The sequence below is a fragment of the Heterocephalus glaber genome, unplaced genomic scaffold (assembly GCF_053883595.1).
Source record: "Heterocephalus glaber isolate CG9 unplaced genomic scaffold, H.glaber_assembly_v1.0 deba00001764, whole genome shotgun sequence".
NCBI classification, from domain to species: domain Eukaryota; kingdom Metazoa; phylum Chordata; class Mammalia; order Rodentia; family Bathyergidae; genus Heterocephalus; species Heterocephalus glaber.
Window position 1 is genome coordinate 6,733,942 of NW_028258461.1, and position 24,973 is coordinate 6,758,914.

Consider the following 24,973-nt stretch of genomic DNA (forward strand, 5'->3'; position numbering starts at 1 on the left):
TCGCTGAGCTCAGCCCCTGGCACAGTGCCTGGTACAAATGCAGTACCTAGTAAAGGTTTGTTGAAATGCATCTCAACTCCAAGGGGGAAAAGGAGAAGTGCCTGTGCCCAGCAGTAAGGAAGTCCCCTCACGAACTTAGAGAAGGCCCGTGGGGTAGCTGGGCCCGTCCTCAGCTCTACACTGGCTGTACAATGTGGGGCGGCGAAAGTCCCGCACAGTCCTTCCTAAACTCTACTTTTTTTTTTTACAGAACAATCTCCAAATTCTCCACCACTTTCAGGCCCCGCCTCCGAGGGCGGTGCCAGCGGGGTGGGGGACGCCCAGTTTCCAGGCAATTCTAGTCTCGGTTTTCATTTCCAATTTTTAAATTTGAGCAGTCCAGTCCTAAGCTAGGGGCCGAGGGTGTAGAAGGCTACCTGGAGCGCAAATTTCTCCTTCTAGGGAAGTCTCCCAGCGTTTGGGGCTTTGTCTAATTTATCCTTCTCACATTTCCCACAAGTAGGAATCTACCGAGTGCTCCCGACCTCCACACCTATCTGTTGAGGAGCATCGCGGTTCCACCCAACGGGCTCAGCTGCTTCTTCCTTCAACTCGCTGGGGAAACCCGGGATGGGCAGGTGGGGGAGCTCCCAGCTCGCAGTAGCAGACGGAGTGCGCGGACGGCTGGACTACAACTCCCAGGCTGCCCCGCGAGCGCTTCGAGGGCGGGGACGCGCGGGAAGGGGGGTGGCAGGGAAATCCCGCCCCGCTGCGCAGCAGCAGCGACACAAAGCCTGACTTTACAACCTTACTGAGAAAGTGCAGGAGGGCTCGCTGAGGCGGGGAGGCAGGACGAGGAGGGAGAGGGAACGCCTCCGGGGGGAAGCTGAGACGCGAGGCCCCGCCTTCCTAGACGGGAGGGGGCGGCCTTCAGAACTCGCCCCCCCCCCCCCGCCTCTCCGCGCCGGGATCTCCGCTGTGCCCCGCCAGTGCGCACTCCTCCCTCAGCGCGGGCTGCTTCGGACTGGCCGCCTCCCGGGCTCGGGCTCCGGCTGCGCCGCGGCTCCCCAGCCCGAGTGCGGGACGAAAGCGCGGGGCCGAGGGGGCTGCCGGGGAAGCGGCGCGGGGACGAGTTGGGGCCGGGGTGGGGGAGACTGTGGCTCCAGACAGACCGGGGAGTAGTGTGGGGCTGAGTGAAGAGGAGGCGCGGGGAGCCTGGAGAGAGTGCCCCGAGTAGGGCGTACGCCCTAGCCGGCGGGGAGGCAGGCTGGGCGCCGTGCCGGGGCAGAGCGCAGACAGCGGGGTGCCGAACCTGGTGCGGGCGGAGAGCTCGGGGCACCCCCTCCTCGCGGGCGGAGCCTAGCGCTCCACCGCCCTCCTTCCCCCGCGCCCCCGGCCGCCTGTGCGCGGGCCAGATAAGGGGGAGCGACGGGGCCGCCGCCCCGGGCCGGACGGGCGGGGCTGGGGGCGGGCTGCGGGCGGGGCGGGGCCGGGTGGGGGCCCGGGCGCCAGGGCGCGTGCGGCTGGGGGGCGGGGAGCGCGGAGAGGCAGGCGGGCGGCAGGCGGCAGGCGGGCGGCCGGCCGGCGGGGGGCTGGTGGTGGGCAGCGCGCCTAGCTGTCCGCTGTGCGCCGCCGGCCCACGCCGCAGTGTGTTTTGTGGACGGCGCCTTCCCGGACAGCCCGGCAGAGCCCAGCTCCGCGGCCGGCAGCCTTCGACGCGATGTTCCGCCGGAGCTTGAATCGCTTTGTAAGTATATTCGCCCCGGCTCCACGAGCCGCCGGCCCCTTCGCGGCTCCCTCGCGACAGATCCTTCGCCACCCCCCTTCATTTTCTCCGAGACGCGGTCCCCTGGCAGCCGGGGTGGGAAGGCAGGTAGGGCGCTCTGAGTGTCCCACCCCCGCCCCAGGGCCCTTGCCCCGGGCTGCCGCCAACTCCGCCTCAGCCAGGGCCCCCGGCGAGCTGGATCTCGGGGGACTCTCGAGGGGACCGCCCCGGGGGCCCCTCAGTTTGCCAATTAGACGAAGATGGCGTTTTATTATCAGGGAGGGAGCTTTCTTTTGTTTCCTCTGCCGCGAGCACAGGGAGGTAAACCTGCGCTAGACCTGTCACGGTGGCCTGAGAGAAGAGCTTGGGACCGAAGGAGCCCGAAGCTAGAGCAGGACGCCGCGTCGCCCAGGGCTCGGTCCGGCGGGCTGGGGGGGGGGGGTGGCTGCCGCCGACCCGGGGCCCGGCAAACTTTGGAAAGCCAGCCTGCGAAGCCACCGTTAGTCTGGTTACGGCCAAGGCGAGGGTCCGGGTGGGCTGGGAGATGCGGAGCCTCGGGGAGGCTGCACCGGCGCTGCTGGGCGCGGGGCTTGAAGCCTAGCAGAGGACCGATCGCCCCAGACGTCGAACCCAAGGAGGAAGGCAGGGTGCGGCTGGGTTCCTCCGGCCACGTCTCCTCTCTTGCAAGTCCCCCGAAAAGGGAATTGCATTTCCGCGGGAGGTTACCCTAGAAGCGATTTCTGGCTACTGACTTTTTAGAGTAACCTGTTTATTCCTATTGGATACGTTAAGAATGAAGCAAAGTAGGAGCCATTTACTTCTATGCTATTTGTAGCAACTTCCTTAATTTCCAGAGGAGGTGGCGGGAATAGGTTTTATTTCTGCCAACGAAGTGAAAGGGTTCATCTCAAATTTTGATTTTTCTGTGGTTAAAAAGGTTGAATGCTGAGCGCTTCCCCCATCGCCCTTCGTATTCGTTGGAGAACTTGTCGATTTGGTTCTTTTCATTCAGTTATTCCTAATCATAGCTTTGCTAACAAATTTTTCATGGGTCGGATGAATTTGCTCTCATTTTTTCTGCATTTGAAACTTTCACGAATGTACCCTGGCCAAAAATAATAGTTGTGCATGCCTTCGTAGGATATTAATTACCATCACAATAATGCTGTGTTAGTGTTTTTCTGAGAATGTTCACCTCACTCAAAAACACGCAGTGTGAAACCGGAGCAGATTATTACCTGTGGCACAGAGCAGTAAGAGGTTATACCTATCAAAAATCGTGACATCCATAGGAAATGGCTTGTGTCGGACACTTGGCTAATGCAAGTGACTAAAATTTGTTTCTTTACATTTAGCTTCAAACTGTAAAAGAGCATTCATACTTCATAATTCTGTTTCACATTAGGTTCTTGTGATCTCCAAGTGTTGTTTCAGGGTGACAAAGAGGTGACAAGAAGAGCTAATTGTAATATTTAGGAAAAGGATAATCTTTTCACCTGGCACTCATGTTGGAAAACAACTGGGCTCTGGATTGTCTTAAAGAAATCCCATTTTTAAAAAAAAATTCGAACACTTGAAACTGAACAACCCAACTATGGGTCTGAAAGCCCCCTTTGGTTCTCTTTTGCTGAGTGATCTGCATTGTGTTAGTGTAGTAATTAAGCAGTGCTGGCCCAGGAAGCTAGGCATGCAGTAGAATTTGCAGCAGTTGTTGAGGTGCCAGCCCTCGGGTTTGAGGCTAATCCTTTGCATTCCCAAGCAACATCTCTGCAGAGGATCACTTTTGCTCACGCTGAAAGGCACTTTGCCCTCATTGTTTCAGCTGGGATGTCCAACTGCTTGCATTTTCCTGCTCAAACATGACTACGGTAAGTCCTAGGGATTTGTACTAGTACAGTGTGCTGGAAGGTTCTTAGGAAACCTATCTAAGCCTTAGGCCTAGGGCAGAGAATTCAGCTGCAAACCATTGGACTGAATGCAAAAAAAAAAATATCAAATTCTCATTGCTAAAAAATGGCTTTAAAATTTTGAGGAAAATTTTTGAGGCAAAATTTAGATCCCTTAGATCAGTAAACCACAGGCTGTTCTTATCTTTTGCCTGGCACAGATTCTTTGAGGGGCATTCCCAATTTAATTCACTAGGAGGCTAAAATTAAAGATGTAGGTGGGATACAGACTTGCATAGCAAGACAGATGTAGTCCAGGTAGCGTGCTGTCCTTGTGGTTTTAATATTTTAGAGATATTCCTTTCAAAAACATTTGTGTTGTTTTGGCAGACCTATACTTGTCCGAAATTGGCTTTGAATGTTAAAGAAATTACAGTAGTGTTGATTATAGTTGTTGGACATGGAAAACTAGAGGACTACGTGTATGAAGAGGGCTTTCATTACATTTTAAACCCAACATGGGAAGTAAGTCTCTTAGGAATCACATCATTTTCTATAGTTCACTTATGTTTGCCGAGTCGTTTAAAAATGCTGTTTATTTCCTCAGGTTCTATATTTTTAAGCTAAAAGAAGCAGTGATTAATTGTGGCTTTTAAAGACATGGCCTTGACATCCTTGCCATTAATAATTGTGGTCTTTCCTTTGTGATGGATTATAACTCCTCTTTTGACAGTTTTGAAATAGAAACGTAGCATTTTAGGATTTAGGCATGTAGGGGGTGTCTTAAACAATTGATTTAAGAGTTGTATGTCTTTGAGTGCAATAGAAGCACTGCCTGTTTCTAGTCAACATCTTCATAAATAACAAATAAATAATAGCAACTTTGAAGGATCACGTTACCCTGTTTTCTTGGATTTGTAAAAAAAAAAGTTCCTAGTGATTATAGTAGCATTTTCATGGTTTCAAAGTTTTTTTGATAATCTAACAAGAATGCCCCCTTCTCCCACTTCTTTTTGGCTTGTTAAATTATTTCATGATAAAGATTCAAATAAAATATTTCTTAAGGCTGGGCATGGTGGCGCATGCCTGTAATCCCAGCACTCAGGAGGCTGAGGTAGGATCACCAAGCATTTGGGCCAGCCTGAACTATATAGTGAGACACCTTGTCTCAAAAAAAATGTATATATATGTTTCTTGATAAAATAAACTAGGGGGCTTGGCCAAATTGATATTGTGAGTTTAGCTTGTCAGAGAGTGTTATTTAACAGGTGTGAATTTCTAGATCATTGATAATGAAAGCATATTGTGAATGTCAAAAACTGGAGTGAATTTATATCTCTGATTCTAGTAGGTCTCAGATTGCTTGGGTTCCATAAAGCGTGTACCATATAGTAATAATGTCACACAGGAAATGTCTTACCAAAGAGACTGGAAAGAAATTAGACTGTATAAGGAAGAATGAAGATCTAAAATAAGACTAAAAATACAAAATAAGAATTCATAAAACAGAGAGCTATTTATTATTCTGAGTCCAAGGCAGGGCTAATCTAATAAAACAATGTATGGAAGCAATTAACAAAATAATTGAGGTAATTGTTGTTTTTTTTTTTCAGAAGCAGGCGGGTTTTTGGTTTCCTTGTTCAATTATCAGGGTAATTAAACTTTTTTTGTTTCATTTCCCTAATAACTTTGGCCTGACAGTACTGAGTGTGGAAAGTACTGATTTTATTTCATGTTTAGAAATACATCTGCATGTATGTCTTGGAGTACTTTTGCCTTTACACAAGTCTTAACAAAATGATCCGTGCCTTGGCTCCTAGCAGGTAGTTCATACACCTGTAGATCTAACAGTTGAACTATTTAAAGCAGTCTTTCTATTATATTGCATTATAATTGCCTTTTAACTCATATGGCTTCCTCAATCAGTCTTGCTTATCTGGATGAGCATTAAGCCCTATTGTCCTACCTCACACATTGTATGTAATACATTAACTTCTTTCCTACACAGCTGGAGGAGGAACCCCAATTTTGAAAGGCTGCCCTAGCATGAAAGCAACTGTGTGGAGAGACAGTTCACAGTACATCCTTAGCTCCTAGCACAGTGCCTGCTGCTTAGTAGGTGTTGAATAAATATTTTTTCAAAGAACAGCTTTTATATGTGTCACATAAATAACCTTTACTTTTAACAGTGGGTTTTTTTGGGGGGGTACCAGGGATCGAACTCGGGACCTTGTGCTTGTGAGGTAGGCGGTGGAACCACTGAGCTAAATCCCTGGCCTTAACAGTGGTTTTTAGCAAACAACTTATCCAGAGTGAAGAATGGGGAGTTCTAGTTAATTGGGGAATATCTTATACTAATTAACAGTTTTCTAAGTATTAGAATATATCTAATGCTGAAGCTGTTCTGACCATAGTATAATTGTTCTTAGGTGATTCAGGCATTTTATACTTTTACAGAGGATTATTTCATTCAACAAATATTCACTGGGCAAATACTATGTGTTGGGCACTGTAATAGGTCCTGGGGACATGTGGTGAGCATTACAGACATGGTTATAGTGTTAGAGGGCATGGTGACTGCACTGTATCTAATACATTTATGATAGACCACAAAATTTAATTTTTTATGAATAAGTTACTGTTATATACTTGTCATTTGTCTTTCTACCAAAAATAGATTGTACAGTTTCAATTATTTTCAGGTTGTTTGGATGTCAGATGTAAAGAGTTTGTTGCATTTGACACCTTTGATATGACATATTCATGGCAAATTACAGTTTGCCAAATAGATGCTAGGCTGACCTTGGGCAAGGCAGAAACCTAGTAAGGAATGAACTTGTACAGCTTGAAGTAAATCTTTACACAGGTGAAAATAGGTTTTCAGCCCTTTCGTAGATTCTCTTGAGTTCCTCTACATCAGGTCATTTCCCATGTTTCTAATGGGCTTTTTAGCAAAGCTGTGATTTGGGCATTTGAAGCTGGCTGTTTCCATATTGATGCAGCTGTCCGAAGCTTACCCAAGTTGTTAGTGCTGCCCCTTGGCCGGAGTCACCAGTGGCCTCTAGAACGACCCCAAGTAACCTCACTGTGTCTGCCGGCTATGCAAAAAACTCACCTGTTATATGAATTCAAATACTGGTTTGTTGAGTGATGGAAAAAAAAAATCAAAGTTGACTGCTTGTCCAATGTGGTTGACCAGTTCTAGCAAAGAAGGTAAATGCATAGTATATAAAATAAAGACACAGTTTTTCTCTTCAAGGTGATTGAATTTCCTATATATCTGTAGTGCTTAATACAGATTAACCCCTTATGTCCAGAATTCTTGAGCTTGGGGAATTTTTCTGGTTGCATGGAGGAAGGTTCTGGCTTCCCCAAGTGAATTGGATGCTGTTCTCAAGTTTTTGGTCACTTAATGTTTACCTTCTTGACCTGGTGTAAGTATAGATCAGTAGTGATCATAAAACTAACATATTAGTATGGCTGCAGCATATGTTAACACTACTGCAGCTTAATGATGAATGAGTGCTCCCCACTGCAGATATGGGCGCGGGATGCCCTATGCCAGCACACTGGCAGGCAGCCCCTCAGTTACTGCAGTGAATGGATGGATTGCTAGTTCAGCTGACTCTTTAATTATAGAAGATGTGGTTATAGATGATGTTGGACTAGGTATATACAGATTTAGAAGGTTAGTCTATATTTGTGAAGTACAGACTGTCATTGATTTCTTGCCCTGAATTGAATAGAATATTGGAGGATTGGTGAGGCCTAGCCTGTTCAAGGAGATACCATCATTTGTTTGTTATACTCCTATATTATATGTTGGCTTTTTTTTTCCTTTGGTACTGGGGATTGAACTCAGGACCTTGTGCTTGCCAGGCAGGCACAGTGACCCTAAGCTAAATCCCTGGTCCCTATTATATGTTGTCTTAAAGCATCAAGGTGGCAATATGTTCCTAGTTGTTTCCTCTTCATCGAGGTATCCTTGGAAGTGTGTTCTTCATAATGATCTTACAGCTAGCACACCATCAGTTAAACAGTACATGTTCAGTAAATACTTGCTGACTTGTTTTGAACTGAGTTGATAGCCCAAGCTGGGTCTGTAATAACAGGTGAAAAATGATCAGTTGAGTATAAGTAGCTACCAAAAAGCTTCCACATTTTAGACTGGGCTACAGAAGTGTGTAGCACTGGAAATACTGTCATGTCCTTTTCAATGGATAAAATATTACACTAATTTTAAAGATGATCTTTAATCCCTCCCCCTTTCTAGTCCTTTCATCAAACACTACAATATACTGTCTTTGTCACCTGAAATTATAAGCAAATTCCTGTTTTTGTTAAGTGTAGTTGATAACACATATTTTCTGTTGCCACCAGCACATTAAGTCTGTTTTGAAAACCAAAGCTGCAGTGTTAACTCTCTAAGAGCTTTATATCATTTGATTTACAGTGGTAAGCATACATAATTTGGATTGAGGCTAACACTTAGTACCCAGTGCTAGGATTGTTCCATACTTTCTTCTGTTTACACCCATTCACAGTCAGCTTGATGGATACTCGCAGCAAGAAGGTAGAGTGAACCAGAGGAACTGCAGAATGTGAAGAATTTGGAAGGAGTTATGAAATGATGCTCAACCTTGTTAAGAGGGCTAGGGTAGGGCGGGGGATTTAGCTCAGTGGTTCTACTGCCTGCTTTGCAAGCGCAGGGACCCGAGTTCGATCCCTGGTACCAAAAAAAAAAAAGAGGGCTAGTGTAAGTCCTGCTTCTGCCATTTCCTACTTAGCTTGAGAAATTGAGCACTGTGTGCTATAGATCATATACATCAAAATGTTTTTCAAAATGTGGTCCTTGGATGACTTGCATACAAATCATCTTGAATGCTTATTATAAAGAGATTTCTTAGCCTCAAACCTACTGAATCTAATTCTTAGATTAATAGGTTACAGAAAACTGCATTTTTAGTGGGCATTACAGGTGATCGTAGGCTCACTACAATTTAGGAACATCCATATATCGTATAGTAAACACTGAAATACTATTTTCTAGGCTCACTCTTTGTTCACCTCTCTCTACTTCAGTTTCTTCATCTACAGAATGGGCATAATAATATCTTCTTCCCAGTGTTGGAAAAATGTTTGCTATAGTATTCAACACTATACCCAAACCACCTCCAAGTTCAGTGATTCGCTAGCAGAACTCCCAGGACTTTGCATAGAGGTATTCTTATTGTCATTACAGTGAAAGGTTACAAAGCAAAGTCTACAAAGGGAAAAGGTGCATGGGACAAAGTCTGGAGGAAACCGGGCCCAAGCTTCCAGCAGTCTTCTCCCACTGAAGTCACACAGGATGTACTTAATTTCTTCAGCAAGTTATGACAACTTGTATAAAATGTTATCTACCAACGAAACTCATTTTTGATTCAGTGCCCAAGGTTTTTATTAGGACCTGGTCACTTAGGCACCCTATACCCAGTATATATCAAAATATCATTCTCCCAGAGGGAAAGCAGATATTCAGCATAATTACTGTTGGTACTAACAATTTAGGGGCCGGGGATTCAGCTCAGTGGTTTCGCCGCCTGCTGCTCAAGCGCAAGGACCTGAGTTCGATCTCCGGCACCAGAAAAACAAAACAAAACAGAACAATTTAGGTACAGCAAACTGCTCTTACCAATTAGGGTGATAGGGATCCTCCTGAAATCCAAGGCCCCGGATATCATGCCAGGACCAATCTTACAAGCAGGCCTTTTTAAGAATAGCAATCTCAGGTCTGCTATGGTAACACTTCCTAATACAAAATTTCTAAGAAATACTGATTTTGAAGGGAAACGACTTGCTCAAGGTCATTAAGCTAATCAGAATTCAGTCTGATACTTCTGACAATCGCACCTTTTTTTCATTACTGCCCACAGCTATGCTTTTGATTAGGGGTCATTTCTTTTCATGTTATTGACAGCATTCACTATCTGTTACTTGCAGGAGAAGAGCAGCCTGTGGTGGTAAACTGATGCACCCAGTGGGGGAGCCAGGAAGTATTGATGTTTCTGCCAGTTTAGCGTCAACACTTGCTGGTTTCCTCTCTGGAGCATCACCAAGTTCTCGGATTTTCATTTTTCCCTGACTTTCGGGCTTTTGGTATGGCCCTCACCCTTCCTTGTTCTATTCATTTGCATCATTCCCTCATTGTATTCTATACATGGTTAGGCCTTAGCTCATTGTCAGCTAGTCTAGAAATCCTTTCGGGTGACACAATTCCATGTAGTGGGCTTACTGGAAGTAAGGAAAAAGCATAATAGAGAAAAATAAAATTCTTGGGCTAATAAATGGATTCTATGGCAATATTTAGAAGTATTTTTTAATGTTTTATAGTCGTAGAAAACCCTAGAAATACCTGGTTATTCTTGTTTCAGTCTTTATTGTTAGAAAGGAAAATTATCAAATTACTTTGTGATTTGGGCAAGGAATGATTAAAGAAACCATACTGGAAGATGCAGTAATCCCTACATATCAGCAGGGAGCAGAAACCAGGAGGGAACTGTCACAAATAAGTAACAGCTGGGTAGAGCAGATTATGTAAGCTACACCTGTTGTGTAAGCAGTGGGTATGTCCTGTAAGCTTCACAATTAATGTAATTTATGGTAATATGGATTAAAAGAGATACATAGTATACTGCACAATTTACTTGGTCTTTTTCCCCTCCCTCCCTCCCTCCCTCCCTTTTTGTTAGGGTCTTGCTATGTGGCCCAGGCTGGGATTGAACTGGCCTGAAATGATCCTCCTGCTCCAGCCTTGCAAGTACCTGGGACTACAGGCATGCACCACCATGTCCAGCATAGGCTTCTTTTTGAAAACATTCAGTCACAAGCTTTCTTTGAGTATTATTCATGCCCTCCTAGGTGCTACAGAGGAGTATATGGTACAGCCCTGTTCTTGCAATTTGGCATAAGAGGGAAGACATACATAGTACCAGTTTCCATGTAAGCCCAGTAGGTTGTCAGTGCAGTACACATTCAGAAGGAGACACTGACTTGCACTTTGGCTGCAGTAGTTGAGGAGAAGATTATAGAGGAGATAGCATGCAACCTTGGACTTCTTGGACTGAAGTTCATGAGATTTTAGGGAGGGAAACTCATTACAAGAGAAGGCAATTACCTGAGCAGCGGTGCAGGTTTATTGTTGATGGTACTCAGAGTAGGGGAACTAGTCAATTTAGAGGGCGTATGTTACAACTCCAAATTAGTTCAGACCTTTCTAATAAAGTGCCATAGACTGGGCGGCTTATAAATAACAGAAATTTATTTCTCTTGCTCTCAAGGCTGAAAGTCTAAGGGCCTTCCTTTTTCTGTGTAACGGCCAACTTCTTCTATTCTCACATAGCGGAAAGAGACAAGAGTTCTTTGTGGTCTCTTACATTAATTCCATTCATGAGGGCTGTGTGTTACCTAATTACCTTCTAGAGGCCCCTCCACCTAAAATCATCATATTTGGGGGTAGGATTTCAACATACGAATTTGAGAGGGACACAACCATCTAGTTTGTACAACAGCAGAAAGATTGCATCCTTGCTGTTCAATGTCTTATGTTTGCTGCAGTAAAATTTAAGAGTTTAAAAAAGGGGTACTAACAATGGACATCAGGTGGCTTTAGGCCTCCACAGTAGCTCTACATATCTTCCCTTAAAAGTTCTTTTTTTGAAACTCATGAACCAGTGTGCTCAGTCTTCTGATTTGGAACAATAAGGTGGAGACCAGGATGAAATAAGCATGTGGGGTAATAAATCATGACATGACTTCATATTGCATTACTGGTTACTTCAGTTGCCCTGCTTTAAATGATGGGTGTACACATCCAGAAACTGTTACTACACAGGCACAGGTAGGTAGTTTATTTTCTTAAGTACTGGCGGACATTTGTTTGTTTATTTATTTATTTATTTATTTATTTATTTATTTTTGGTGCCAGGGATCGAACTCAGGACCTTGTGCTTGGGAGGCAGGTGTGGTGCCACTGTGAGGGACATTTATTGAAAAAGTTGAGATTCAGACTTTTTTCAAAGCACATTCTTTACCGTAACACTTCTGTTTCACTATCACAAGATAATAGGGCTCTTAATGCGTATTCAGACCTGACAAGATTCTGACTTACCAGAACATAAATTTCATCTTGATTCCTCATGACTAATGCATCACTACACCCAGTCAATACCAATTTATCATAACAATTGCCACTCTAGTTCAAGTCCTCATTGTCTCTCCTCTTTCATATTGTTCCTCCTCCAGTCATCCTAGTAGTGCATACTACAAATCTTAAGTTACCCTGAATACTCTCTTTGCCATCCATCCCCATCTAATCTCTCGGCAAATTCAATAATTTCTGTATCTGCATGTGCTCTCAAATCTGTCTACTTGTTTTCATAGCACCCCTCGCACCATTGAAGTCCCAGCTACTGTCGCTTACCTGGACCATGGTACGGGATGATCTCATCCACTCCTGTGTCCTCCATCATCCACTTAGTACTACAGGGGTCTTTTATAAATGCATATGCATTTTGAAGGCCTTCAGTGACTTTCCACTGTTCTCTGCCTAAAGACTTTGCTGGTAGCATTGCTCTTGTTCCTCACTTTTTTTTTCAAATTTGCTTTTAAAATTGAGACAAAAATCACCATTTTAAGTTACTCACTCAAGTAGTTTTTAGTATGTTGTGCAGTCATTGCAACTATCTAATTCTGATATACTTCCATCACCATTTTCAAAAGAAACTCTCTACCTATCAGATGTTGGTCCCAACCCTCTCCTCACTGTTGCCCCGGTATACATAAGTCTACTTTGTTATCTCTAGATTTGCCTATTCTGGACATTTTGTGTGAACGAAATCATATTATCTGTGCTCCTTTGTGACTGCTTTCATTTATCATGTTTTCAAGGCTCATCCTTGTAGCATCTATCAGTACTTCATTCTTTCATGGCTGAGTATTATTCCATTATATGGATATACCACATTTTGCTTATCCATTCATCTGCTAGTAGACATTCAAGATATTTGCACTTCTTTTCTATTATGAATAATGCTGCTTTGAACACTTTTGTATACATTTTTATGTGACATATGTCTTTGTTCCTCGTGAGTAAGTGCATAGGAATGGAATTTTGGGTCATTCTGTAATGATATATTTAACCTTTCTAGGAACTGCCAGTCTGCTTTTCACAGCTTATCCTCCCTTAAATAATATTTATTTTTAATTGTGGTAAAAAGAGCACATAAAATATCTTTTACCATCTAACCTTTTTTAAAGTGTTCAGTAATACCAAGTATATTCACTGTGTGCAACAGAGAGAATTTTTTTCATCTTTAAACCTGAAACTATATACCCATTAAACAATTTCCCATTTGCCCTTCTTCTTAGCCCCTGGTAGCTGCCATTCTATTTTCTGTTTTTATGAACTTGACTATTTACTCCCCAAAGTAAAATCATGCAGTATTTGTCCTGTAACTGGTTTATTTTACTTAGCATAATCTTTTCCAGGTTCATCCATGTTACAGTATGTGACAGGTTTCTTTTTAAGAAAATATTCTATTCTATGCATATGGCAGATTTTGTTTATCCATATATCTTTGGATGGCCATTTGTATTGCTTCCACCTCTTGGCTATTGTTAAGAGGGTGTGCAGATATTTCTTTAAGAGCTTGCTTTTTATTCTTTTGCATACACAAGGGGTGATCAAAATGTACGATGAATGTTTACATTAAAAAATTATTATAGTAAAAGACATTTCTCCCCTCAAAATACTTCCCTTCACTTCAAACACTTAAGCTATCCATCTTACCACTTTCTGATACAGTTCTGGTAGTTCTCTTTCATGAGTGCCTTTATGAGATATCATTAAAAAAATACAGTGGACACTGTTTCTAAGTGCCATACAGTGGAAATCCAGTCTCGTGAAAACATTAAGCTGTATCCTCATCCACCTTATTCACCAGATTTGGCACTGTAAGACTTTCTGAAGTCAAAATGACCCTGAAAGATAAATGTTTTGAATTGGTTCAGGACATTGAGGCAGTGCAACTAAAGACACTCATGAAAGAGGACTTCTAGAACTGCTTCACAAAGTGGCAAGAATGATGAGATAAGTGTGTTTGAAGCAAGGATTGGGGATTTTGAGGGGGGTTAATGGCAGCGTGTCTTTTACTAGTAAATTTCTTAAAATTTAAACATTCACTGAAGTTTTCAGTCATACCTCTTAGATTCAAAACTAGGACTTCTGGATCATATAGTACTTCTATCTTTAATTTTTAAAGAACCTGCATTTTGTTTTGCACATCACTGACACCGTTTTACATTCCTACCAAGGGTCCTAATTTCTACACATCCTTGCTAACACTTTTCATGATTATTATTTTTTATGGTAGCTACTTTAATGGCTCTGAGGTGGTAACTTAACGTGGTTTTGATTTGCATTTTCCTGGTAATTAGTGATGTTGAACATTATTTCCAATGCTTGTTGGCTATATGTGTATCATCTTTTGAGAAATGCCTACTCAGACCCTTTGCCCATTTAAAAAAAGTTTTTCTTCTTACTCAGTTATAGGATTCTTTATATATTCTGGATAATATTAGCAGATATTTTCATATGTTTGGTAGGGTGCCCTTGTACTCTGTTGATGGTTTCCTTTGAAGAGCTGAAGTAGTGAAGTTTGATGTAGTCCCATTTATCTGTTTTTGCTGCTGTTTTCTGCTTTTAGTGTCATGTCCATGGCGTCATTGTCAAATCCAAATATCCTGAAGATTTCCCTCATGTTTTGTTTTTCTTTTGGTGGTGGGGATTGAAGCCCAGGGCCTTGAGCATACTAAGCATGTCCTCTACTGCTGGGCTACACCACCAGCTCTTTCCCTGTGTTTTCTTCTAGGAGTTTTATAGTTTTAGGTCTTAATCTATTTTGAGTTAATGTTTGTATATGGTGTAAGGTAAGGATCCAGCTTAATTCTTCTGAATGTGGCTATCCAGTTTTCCCAAGACCGTGAGTTTGAAAAGACTCCTTTTCTCATTGAGTGGTCTTGGCATCCTTGAAGATCAAGTGACCATAAATGTGAGGGTTTATTTCTGGGTTCTCTGTTTTATTCTGTTGGTTCATATGTCTCTTTGTGTCCGTACTACATAGTTTTTGGTAACTTTGCTTACATACTATTTTGTAATATGTTTTAAAACCAGGAAGTATGAGAACCTCAGATGTTCTTTTTCAGATGATTTTGGTTATTTGGGGTCCTTTGAGGTTCCATATGGATTTTATGATGGATTTTTCTGTTTTTGGAAAAGATCTCTCTCATTTTTTGCGTTCTACTTTTGTGTATATCAACCTTTGTGAATATCGTTCCTCTTGCCTGTTCTTTGCTGCAGTCAGTTGCCTCAAATCTTACTCATTTCTTAGAACTCAGGTTAATCACTTCCCCAAGGAAGCTGTCCCTTATCCTTCCCTCAGACAATTCCCAATCCTACCTTTTCATATCATTATGAACTTTCCTTAATATTTTTATAATTGACTTTACATTTATTTGATATCTAGCTTCCTTCTGCCTAGAAAGCTCCTTGAAGGTAAGAACTGTGACTGTTTTGCTTATTGTTGTATATTTCTAATGCCTCAATGCCTGATATGTATAGTATTCAATAAATGTTTGCTAAATGAATTAAATGGGATTCCTGTTTATATTTCTAATCTTAGCTACCATTTATAACCGTATACTTGTAGAGCTTGACTCATAGATCACACATTGTTCAGTCTATAGATATTACTGTTGTTTTGTATTTAAAAAATCTTTACTCATACTTTAGAAGAAGCCATTTCTTCAAGGCTTACATGCTGTGTTTTGTAATACATATATCTTATTTCTTTCATTATGATTTTAGGTATTTAATATTCTTTGATCTAGTTAATGAATAATATTTTATATTTATAAGCATCACCTGGTTATACACACATTTACAATACTTTTTGGAGCAATTTGATATTATAGTCTTCAAAGTACTCACTTCACTATAAATACCAATTGGAATGACTAGTACTTAAATATTTTTTTCATTTATTTTCTGTGGTACTGGGGATTGAACCTGAGGCCTCATGCATGTTACACAAGTGCTCTACCACTGAGCTATATCCCCAGCCCTTAAGTTCTTTTTGTACGTTTTTTTGGCTAGGTATTTTGCAGATATTTTTAAAATTTTTAAAATAAAAATACAGCATTATTGAAGTGTGAATATGTTTAATGTTTTCTTTTGTGAGCTTATTATTTTAAGGGGGATTAGATAATCAGAAAATGATAGCATTACCTCATTTAAGCCTTTATTATACACAGATGGACATAATCTTAGGTTACATGCATTAAAAATTGAAAGGATTTTTGTTTTCCAGTGCTGTGGATTGAACCCAGGGCCTTGTGCATAGTACACAAGTGGTTTACTACTGAGCTATACCCCCAGCCCCCAAATAAGCTTTCTTTTTCTTTTTCTTTGTTTTACTTTACTTCCATTTTACTTTCCCTGTAAACACTTGTCGTCTGTTAGGATGTTTGTGTGCAGAAGTGATTATTTCAGCCAGACCTTGATCCATGGTTCCATTGATTTCTTGCAAATTTGTGCAACTGTTTTAGTTGCAAGTTTTCTTTCTTTGCTTCCTTACCATTATTATAACAGCAAAAAATAGAAAGGTAAATTCCAGGAACTATTTTAGGTACTTTATAAACATTTGTTTGTTATACACCTTTGCCTATTGCATTAGGATTCCCCAGAGAAATAGAACCAGTATGGTGTATACATATATAGTATAAGAAGCTGTGTTATGAGAAATTGATTCATAGAATTTTGCAGGCTGACAAAATCCAACATTTGCAATTGGCAAGCTGGAGACACATGAGAGCTGATAGTGTAAGTTCCAGTCAGAAGGCTAGTCAGCTCAAGGCCCAGGAAAAGCCACTGTTGCAGTTCAGTTGTAAAGGCAGGAAAAACCAGTTTCCCACCTTGAAGGCCGTGGTCAGGCAGGAGTTCACCCTTACTCTAGGGAAGGTCTGTCAAGACTTTAACTGATGATATGAGGCCCACTCATGTGAAACACCCTCATAGACCCATCTCTGATAATCCTTGGCCAGATATCTGTACACTTCACGGCCCTGTCAAGTTGACACATAAAATTAACTATCCTACTTCTATGCTAGGTTCATGAGAAGATGAATGAACACATGGAAAATGTTAACAAATCAGGAATGGATGATCCTATCGTAAATAACTCTACTTTGCCAATCTCTCCGTCTGTAAAATGAAGGCTTGAGTTGCTAGATGGTCTGTAAGGTTCAGTGGGTCCAAAACCTGGCAGCAGATGTTAGAGCCCATTTAGTAGTCCAAGCTCTTCATTACAGCTGAGGACAGGGAAGCAGGAAGGTAGGTGGCTTGCCCACGATTATTTAATGAATGGGAGTTTGGAAATATGGAATTTCAGGCTCAGCTCTTTAACCTATGTTCTCAGTTTCCTCATCTGCAAATTGCAAGGGCTCCTAGGTGACCTATATTTGAGTTCTATTTTTCAGACAGGGTCTCGCTATGTCCAGGCTGTCTTTGAACTCACTGTGTAGCTCAGGCTTATTTATGTGAGCCCCCAAATACCGAGATACAAACATCCAGCTTCTTAATACAGTTCATTCATTCACCCTTGATGGGAATCAGCATTCTGCCCCTATAACAGGTACCTGAGATGATTGGCTTATAAAGAAAAAAGCTTTACTTTAGCTTTGATTTAGAGGTCGCAGTTCATGATTTTGTAGTTTTGGGTCCATAGTGAGGCAGCATGTCATGGCAGGATCATATTACAGAGAAAATCCTCTCACCTCAAGGCCACAAAGTAGAAGAGAGGAGGAGGAGGAAAAAGTCCCAGAGTCCCCTTCATTGTCACACTTTCAGTAACTTGACCTCCCACTAGGCCACACCTCCTAAAGGTTTCTACCACTTCCCCAATAACACCAAGCTGAGGACCAAGCCTTTAACACATGGTCCTTTCGGGGAACATTCTAGATCCTAACTATAGCACTTCTTTATTGGCTTTTTTTATGACGAGGCAGGCATTGTGCTAGGCAAAGGGGTCTGAGTGGTGAATAAAAACAAAAGTAGGTTATGTCCCTTGTGGACTTTGTAAACTAATTTACAATTTAAAAATGCAAATAAAACAATTCCTCGTATTCATAAATGTTATAAGTGAAATGACTAGGCTACAGAGATAATGGCAGAAATAGGATGCTTTTTGATAGGGTGGGTGGAAAAATTCTGTCTGATGAGATAACATGTAGGCAGCTAACTGAAGGAATGAGGGGTTAGTTCTGCAAAGGAAGTTGGGAATAGATATTGTAACAAGCTTCCACAAGGACTTTAAGTTGGACAAGAGCCACACACATTGGGAGAGACCCAAAGGCTGGTGGAGGACGATGGGACAGAGCAACTTCTGGAACACTGTCACAGGAATAATTTGGATCTTGAAAATTTAGTTTCTTAAAGTTGTGAAGGTGATTTGTTGATGTAGAGGGCACTGATAACAAAGTTGTCTGTTTAGAGAATTCATATACTTATTGAGTTCCCCACTGTGTTCCAGGTACTATTCTACTTGGTAGGGATACATTGGTGAGCAAAACAGACAGAAATCTCTGTCCTCCTTTCCCTTACGTTCTAATGTGGGAAAAGATGTTAGATTAAAAGGTAAACTGATAAAACAAAGACTTCCAAAATATAGTGGCCAGAAAAATGTAGGTGTTTGTTTCTCTGGCCCAGGGCTAGTGGGCAACCTCTACATATTTTATGAAGCCATCCAGCATTGCAGGCTAAGTAGGTCAGTTCTGCCATTCTTGGCATTTGGTTGTCAAGTCATAGCCAACAAAAAGAGTCTAGGGCAAAGTCCTTTAGGAAGGTGATCAGGAAATTTCACACATCACTGTTGTACAAATGCCATTGGGAAAAATCATAGTGAAATGACTCCCTGGCCACAAAAGGGACAGGGAAATGTAGATTGGAAGGCCAGGTGCTCTGGAAGAATGGAGAACAGATTTGAGAGGACAAGAAGTATTCAGGGAGTCAGACAATAAACAGGATAAATAATTGTATTATTCTGTGATATTACTAGTGACGAGTGATAAAAAGGATATTAAACAGGTAATATAAAGGAAGATAGGAAACGTCTCAGGTTGGGGTTGCAGTTTTTTACAAGGTGACAAAAGAAGGCCTCACTGAGAAGGTGTTGTTGGGATAAAACCCAGAATGAAGTTTTACGATCCAGAAATACTATTCTGATTTGTTATGAAGCCTACCAGAACACACGGTTGGTTTTAACAAGACTGAATCTAAGACCTTATCTGAAAGTGTTTCGTGGAAAGGTACTATTATGCTACACTTTCATTCACAGCAAACCATACAAGAAGGTTTTAAACAATGAATATTGAAAGAATGAATTATAGTGCTAGAACCTAGACTGAGGCATCTGTACAAGAGTTTTCATGAAGAGTTTTTGTCTTGGTTCTTTGGTGTAACGATAAACTTAGGTCCTCGTGATCCCTCTGCAACACAGTGTTCAGACTTTGCACATACTTTGTTTTTAGGGGTATGTTGGATGTGGGTAGATGTTTTTCTAAAGATAGAAGTTGTGATCCGAGTCTGCTATAGAACTCTAGTTAGTTTCAGTCATTGTCAATGCAGTTCTAAGGATATGATGATATAAAATAGTGGAAATATTTTTATGTTTCCCCTTGATTATCTACATCTTGCTTAGTGATCCTTCCAATTATAGAAGGTAGTACTTTATAACTGTTTACTGTCCTATTTAATTAATATTTGAGTACTGCTTCAAATACATTTTAGTGTCCTTCTGCATTCATTTTTTAAGGACAACTCACTTATTGAATGGGGCACAATAAAATAGATTTCTACCCTTTGTCCCTAATGCCCTTTTTGTCTCCCATTTCCCTAGGTTGGAGTACATAGATTGTCTTTTATTTTCTTAGTTTTGTAGTAATCATTATATTTCATTAGAGAATTTAAAGTTTAGAGAGGTAAGATACATTAGATATATGATGAAAATACAAGACAGAAAGTGATAGCGCCATTAGAAAGCTAAAGATAAGGTGCCTCTGAAGTACAGAGACAGTGGAAAGAGATGAGTAACCCTGTTTGGTAGTACTTGCTTCCATGATTTTGAAAGAAGCCAGTAAGATTAACTTTAAACTCAATGCACAATGCTCTCAAAAGGAATTTTCCATTCTTGGAAAAGGGAAGGATTTAATCTGTCATTCTACTGTTTAAGAATTTTTGTAAGCGTAGTCTTTTCCTGGGCTCAACTAAAATCCTTTTATTTTAGGTCTCATGCTATTCCGTAGGAGAGTGGTGATAAACCTATGGCATGTGTGTTACTTGTTTTTAAGCCAAAAGATGTTGAGGTATGAGTTGTTTTTTCTAAATTAAAACCTCAGTATTCAGGTTTAATGTCAGTGTTGGCACTTTGTGATAAATAAGTGAGTTTTGGGTTGCAGTTCAGGCACGCATCTCTAAAAGGTTTGCCATTACTGCCATAGGGAAAAATTCAAGTCAGACTGGGAATGCACCGCTAATCACATCCAGCATTTTATAGAAGCATGATAGTTAGCCTTGAATCTTTTCTCCTCTTCTTCACTCCATCTTACCCAACCTCTTACCAAATTTCAAAGATTGTGTACTGAATACTTTTTGGATCCCTCTTAATCCATCTCTACAGAGCAACCAGGTGGATTCTTCTTAAAACATCCATTATTAAATTATGGCAAGAATCCCTAGTGGCTCCCTTCACTGTTAGAGTAAGAATCAGACCCCTTACTTTGCCTTCCATCCGTACTTTGCTTACTAGGCCCTGCTTGCCTATGGAACATTTATGACCCATTTCTAGTTTTCAGAACTATGAGCAAGCACCACTTCTTTAAAGAATCCTTCTCTGACCCCAATTGAAGTCAGACCAGCCAGTGTCACGAGTGCTCATAGCAACTTGTGTTCACGTAGTTCTTCCGTTGTAATTAATAATGAATCATGGGATCAGTTCTTGGCTGCCCCCTTTCCCCCTCAAGACCAAGATCTTATTTATTCACTATTTTCCCAGTGTCTAGTACACTGCTGGACACTGGAATAAAAGCCCAGAAAGTATTTGTTGCAAAAGAAGAAGAGCAGAAACTTCCCAAAGTGTGTAAATTTGGTTTTGGGTTTTACTTAGATTCTTATATTTGATCAAAAGTTGTTTTTTTTTTTAAATGTTGGAATGCTTACAAAAGACAAGAAAGAGAATATCACCATCAACTGTTACAAATACATTTCTCAGGCCTCTGATTCAAACCTACTTGTATCAGAAACGGGGAGTAGGGCCTGTTAATGTGTGTTCTGAAAAACTCTCCAGGTGATGATGATGCATAATATGTGAGAACTAGTGTTCTATAAAGTATTAGCTGAAGGCTGACTGCCTTAGTTTGAGCTGTTGTGACAGGATACCACAGATTCAATGGCTTAAATAACAGCAATTTACTGCTGTCTATTGTAGAGACTGGGAAGCCCAAGATCAAAGTTCTAGCAGATCTGGAGTCTGCTGAGGGCACCCTTCCTGGTATGCAGATTCTATCTTCTGGTTGTGTCCTCACATGGCAGGGAGCAGAGAGAAGGGGATAAAAAACTGGCCTCTTATGAGGGTACTAATCCCATTCATGAGGGTTCTACTTTAATAATGTAAAGACTTCGAAAAGACCTCACTCCCTTGGGGGCATTCTTTCAACATAATTTGGGGGGGGGGCATAAACATTCTGCTTCATAACACTGGCTATGTAAAATATGAAGTACAATTTATACCTACTTACAAAGTTAAGTACATTGTTTCTGGCCAACAGTAGGCAATGAACTTACCTCTGCCCTCCATTTTATCAATTTATGTCTTCAGATTTGATCTGATGTATAAACAGAGTCTACCTGGTCACTTCAAACCTGGGCTTTAAAAAGAAATATTTCCCAACCCTCCTTCTTTCTGAATTCTAACTTTTTATCTAGTGCTTTTCAAATCCAGGGAGTGATTGTAAAACTAATAATGCCTATGATTCCATAGTAATGGTTGGAGGTTTCAATTTTAAATTAAAAAAAATTTCTGTTATATAAGGATAAAAATAATTATTTGTTAAAGCTTAGGTGGTTGTAATTTCTGATTTTATATCTAAGGCACTATGGAGCAATAGCAAGGTTTTCATGTGCATATTCTTTTCTGTGTTCAGACACCTGGGCTGTGGTGCACCATCAGGCTTGTCACTGCTGATGGATTGACTGCATAGTTAAAGGCCACTCATCCCTGATTTTGCCATTGACTAAATTTCCTTCATATTTGACTCAAGGGCACTATTTTGACAAAACCATTTCCACCTAGATACTATTAGGTGACCCAAAGAAAAATAATTGCAGGGTTTTTTCTTGTATAACTGGTGTCCAAAGCATATTGATTCCCTTTCTGACGCTTGGCTAAAAACACAAGATTTGAATGGGGAAGAGTGATAACCAAGAAAACATTTTAAAAATGTTTTAAACTTTAGAATAGTTTTAGATTGACAGAGAAGTTACAAAAATAGTTATGAGAATTTCCATATTCCCTGCACCCAAGTTTTTGTATTGTCAACATCTTGCGCTACTAATGTACATTTGTCACAATAAATAAACCAATATTGATACATTATTTGTAAACAAAATCCATCCTCGATTTAGTTTTCTTCAGATTACCTTTAATGCCATCCTTCTGTTTCAGAATTTCATCCAGCATACCACATTACATTTTGTCATCATGATTCTTAGGTTCTTCTTGGCTGTGACAATTTCTCAAATTTTCCTTCATTTTGATGAGGTTAGCAGCTTTGAGAAGTGCATTGACATTTTATAGACTATTTCTCAATTGGGATCAGATTTCTTTTCATGATTAGACTGGGGTCACTGAGTTTGGGGAGGAAGACCTGAGAGGTGAAGTGCCATTTTCATCGTCACATTATATCAGGAGTACTTATTACCAGCATGACTTACCACTGTGGGTATTGACCTTAATCACCTTTTTACAGCAGTGCTTGCCAGGGTCCTCCACTGTAGAGATACTATTTTTCCTCTTTTCATACTGTACTCTTTGGAAACAAGTCAATAAGTTCCCCTAAGAAACTTTTATAGAGAGGAGGTTCCAAAGAACATCTTTCCAAATTATTTTATTTTATTTTATCCCATTCCCCCCAGCTTCCTCTCCTCCTTATGTACAGAAGCTTTGTTTCTATTTTTTCCTTCTATTTTCACTTTTTTTCTTGTCCCTTCCTTTCTCCTTCCCTCCTCCCTTGTTCCCCTTCCCATTTGAACACTTTTTTCCCATTTCCCACCATCCATTATACATTTCAGTCCTTGCATCTTTCTTGTTGAGTAAGAACTTCTCCATTATTTTTCAGTATCTTCTTTTAAGTTTTACTTTAATTAGGAGATTGCTATATGCAATTGGTATGTTTCTAATATTTTTTAAATTGTGAAGCATATTCAGATAATGAAGGGGTTTGAAATAAAAGTGAATCTTTAGTGTATAGTTACTGTGGGACACTTATGGACAAACAATGTGTTGTTTTGCAAATGCTTCTGTATCCAGCTGTTGCCTACACCTTCTCTCATACCACCCTCCAAGCCTCCTCTCTTTGCCTGTAGCTCCTGGAGTGTAACTACCTGATAGCTAAAACTTCTGTGAAAATATTTGTGTGGATAGAATGGTCTGGGATTTTTTTTCTTGGCAGGAACTTACTTGCTAAAATGGTTTTTAGTCCAGATGTGGTGGCACACGCCTGTAATCCTGATACTCAGCTGGCTGAGACAGGAACGTCACTCACTGGCCAGCCTGGCCTACATAGTGAGATCCAGTCTCAAAAAACAAAACAAAACAAAACAAAAAGCAAACCGCTACCACCACCACCAGCAACAGCAAAAAATGGTTTTTAATATGTTTATGCCTCTCATCTGTGCTTCTTTTGCCAGAAAAATGCAGCCCTGAAGATTTGCTTGTTTTCCTAAATCCTTTCTTAATACCTCATAGCAGTGACTGAACTACTGATCAGAAGGGATAACAGCAACCTGATATGGGAATTTTGCAGGTTCTGATAGCTTAAGAACTAAATGAGAGCTTTGAAAAATAACATTGCTAAAAAAGAAAAGAAAAAGAAAAAAATAACATTGCTTTACTTCACATAAACTCAAGGCTGCTTCAAACGAAATAATATACAGCATGTGTCATAAAGAAGGTTTGTTCCTAGAAATCATCAGATCAAAAGGAGCGAAGGATGAGAGAAGGAATTCAAGCAAGTGACAGTATTTGCTCAAGGACTGATGATCAGGGTCAGCAAATAAGAACATTGTCTCCATCAGCCCACTCACTGGACTCTACTCACTGCATCCATAATTCATGTCCCCAGCTCCTAGCATGCACTTAAAGCACATCCCAGAAAGACTTGTTCAGAAGGACAGGCACACAGAAAGTAAGCAATTAACTTTTCACCGAAGTTGACCTTTAGTATATTATTAGCAGTTTTAAATTCTAGTTAGACTTGTCAGTAGAGAAAATTAGAGAAAAACATGTGAGGTGTGATCAGAATACACAGAGAATGTTTAATTTTAAAGAATGTATTACAGCCAGGTGACATGGTACACACCTGTAATCTCGGCACCCAGGAGGCTGAGGCAGGAGGACTGTCATGAGTTCCAGGCCAGCTTGGGCTACATAGTTCAAGGCCAGCCTGAACTACATAGCAAAACTCTGTTTCAAAAAACTAAGAAGAAAAAACAGTAAAAAGACACATTGTCTATAATCTTCTTCAAAATATTCCCTATCATTTCAAACACATTTATCCCATCATTTTTGCCATTTTCTAAAGCAGTTCTGCGGTCTTCTTTTGTGAATATCTTTAGAAGGTGTGATACAAAATAAAGTGAATGTGGCTGGTAGATACCACGCAACAGAAAGGCAGGCTTGTAAAAACATCATGGTGTGTCTCATGCACCATATTGGCCAGATGTGGCACCATGCAACTTTTGGTTCTTCCCCAAAGTCAAAATGACCAAGAAATGTAAATGCTTTGAATTTAATGCAGGACATCAAGGCAGCCACGACAACACAAGTGAAGATACTCACCAAAGACCGTTTTCGGAACTGCTTCCCAAAGTGGCAAGAAGGATGGGATAGATTGGTGTGTTCAAAGTCAGTGGGAGTATTTTGAGGGTGATTGATGGTAATATGTCTTATACTATAATACAATTTAAAAAATT

At 40.9% G+C, this 24,973-nt stretch overlaps 1 protein-coding gene across 13 annotated transcripts in view; it reads left to right on the plus strand.

Annotated features, from left to right (window-relative positions):
• Positions 1–1,518: 1,518 nt before the first annotated feature.
• Positions 1,519–24,973, plus strand: part of Atp11c (ATPase phospholipid transporting 11C (ATP11C blood group)) — a 176,446-nt gene continuing 152,991 nt past the window's right edge. For 11 of the 13 annotated variants that reach the window (XM_087202110.1, XM_087202106.1, XM_087202105.1 and 8 more), the window contains exons 1-2: positions 1,557–1,726; positions 5,244–5,282. In XM_087202110.1, the coding sequence (XP_087058236.1) occupies positions 1,700–1,726; positions 5,244–5,282 (66 nt within the window). In that variant the 5' untranslated portion in view covers positions 1,557–1,699. Of the gene's footprint in view, positions 1,727–5,243; positions 5,283–24,973 lie in introns of all 13 variants that reach the window. The other 2 variants (XM_004862303.3, XM_013078680.3) reach the window with 1 other exon arrangement.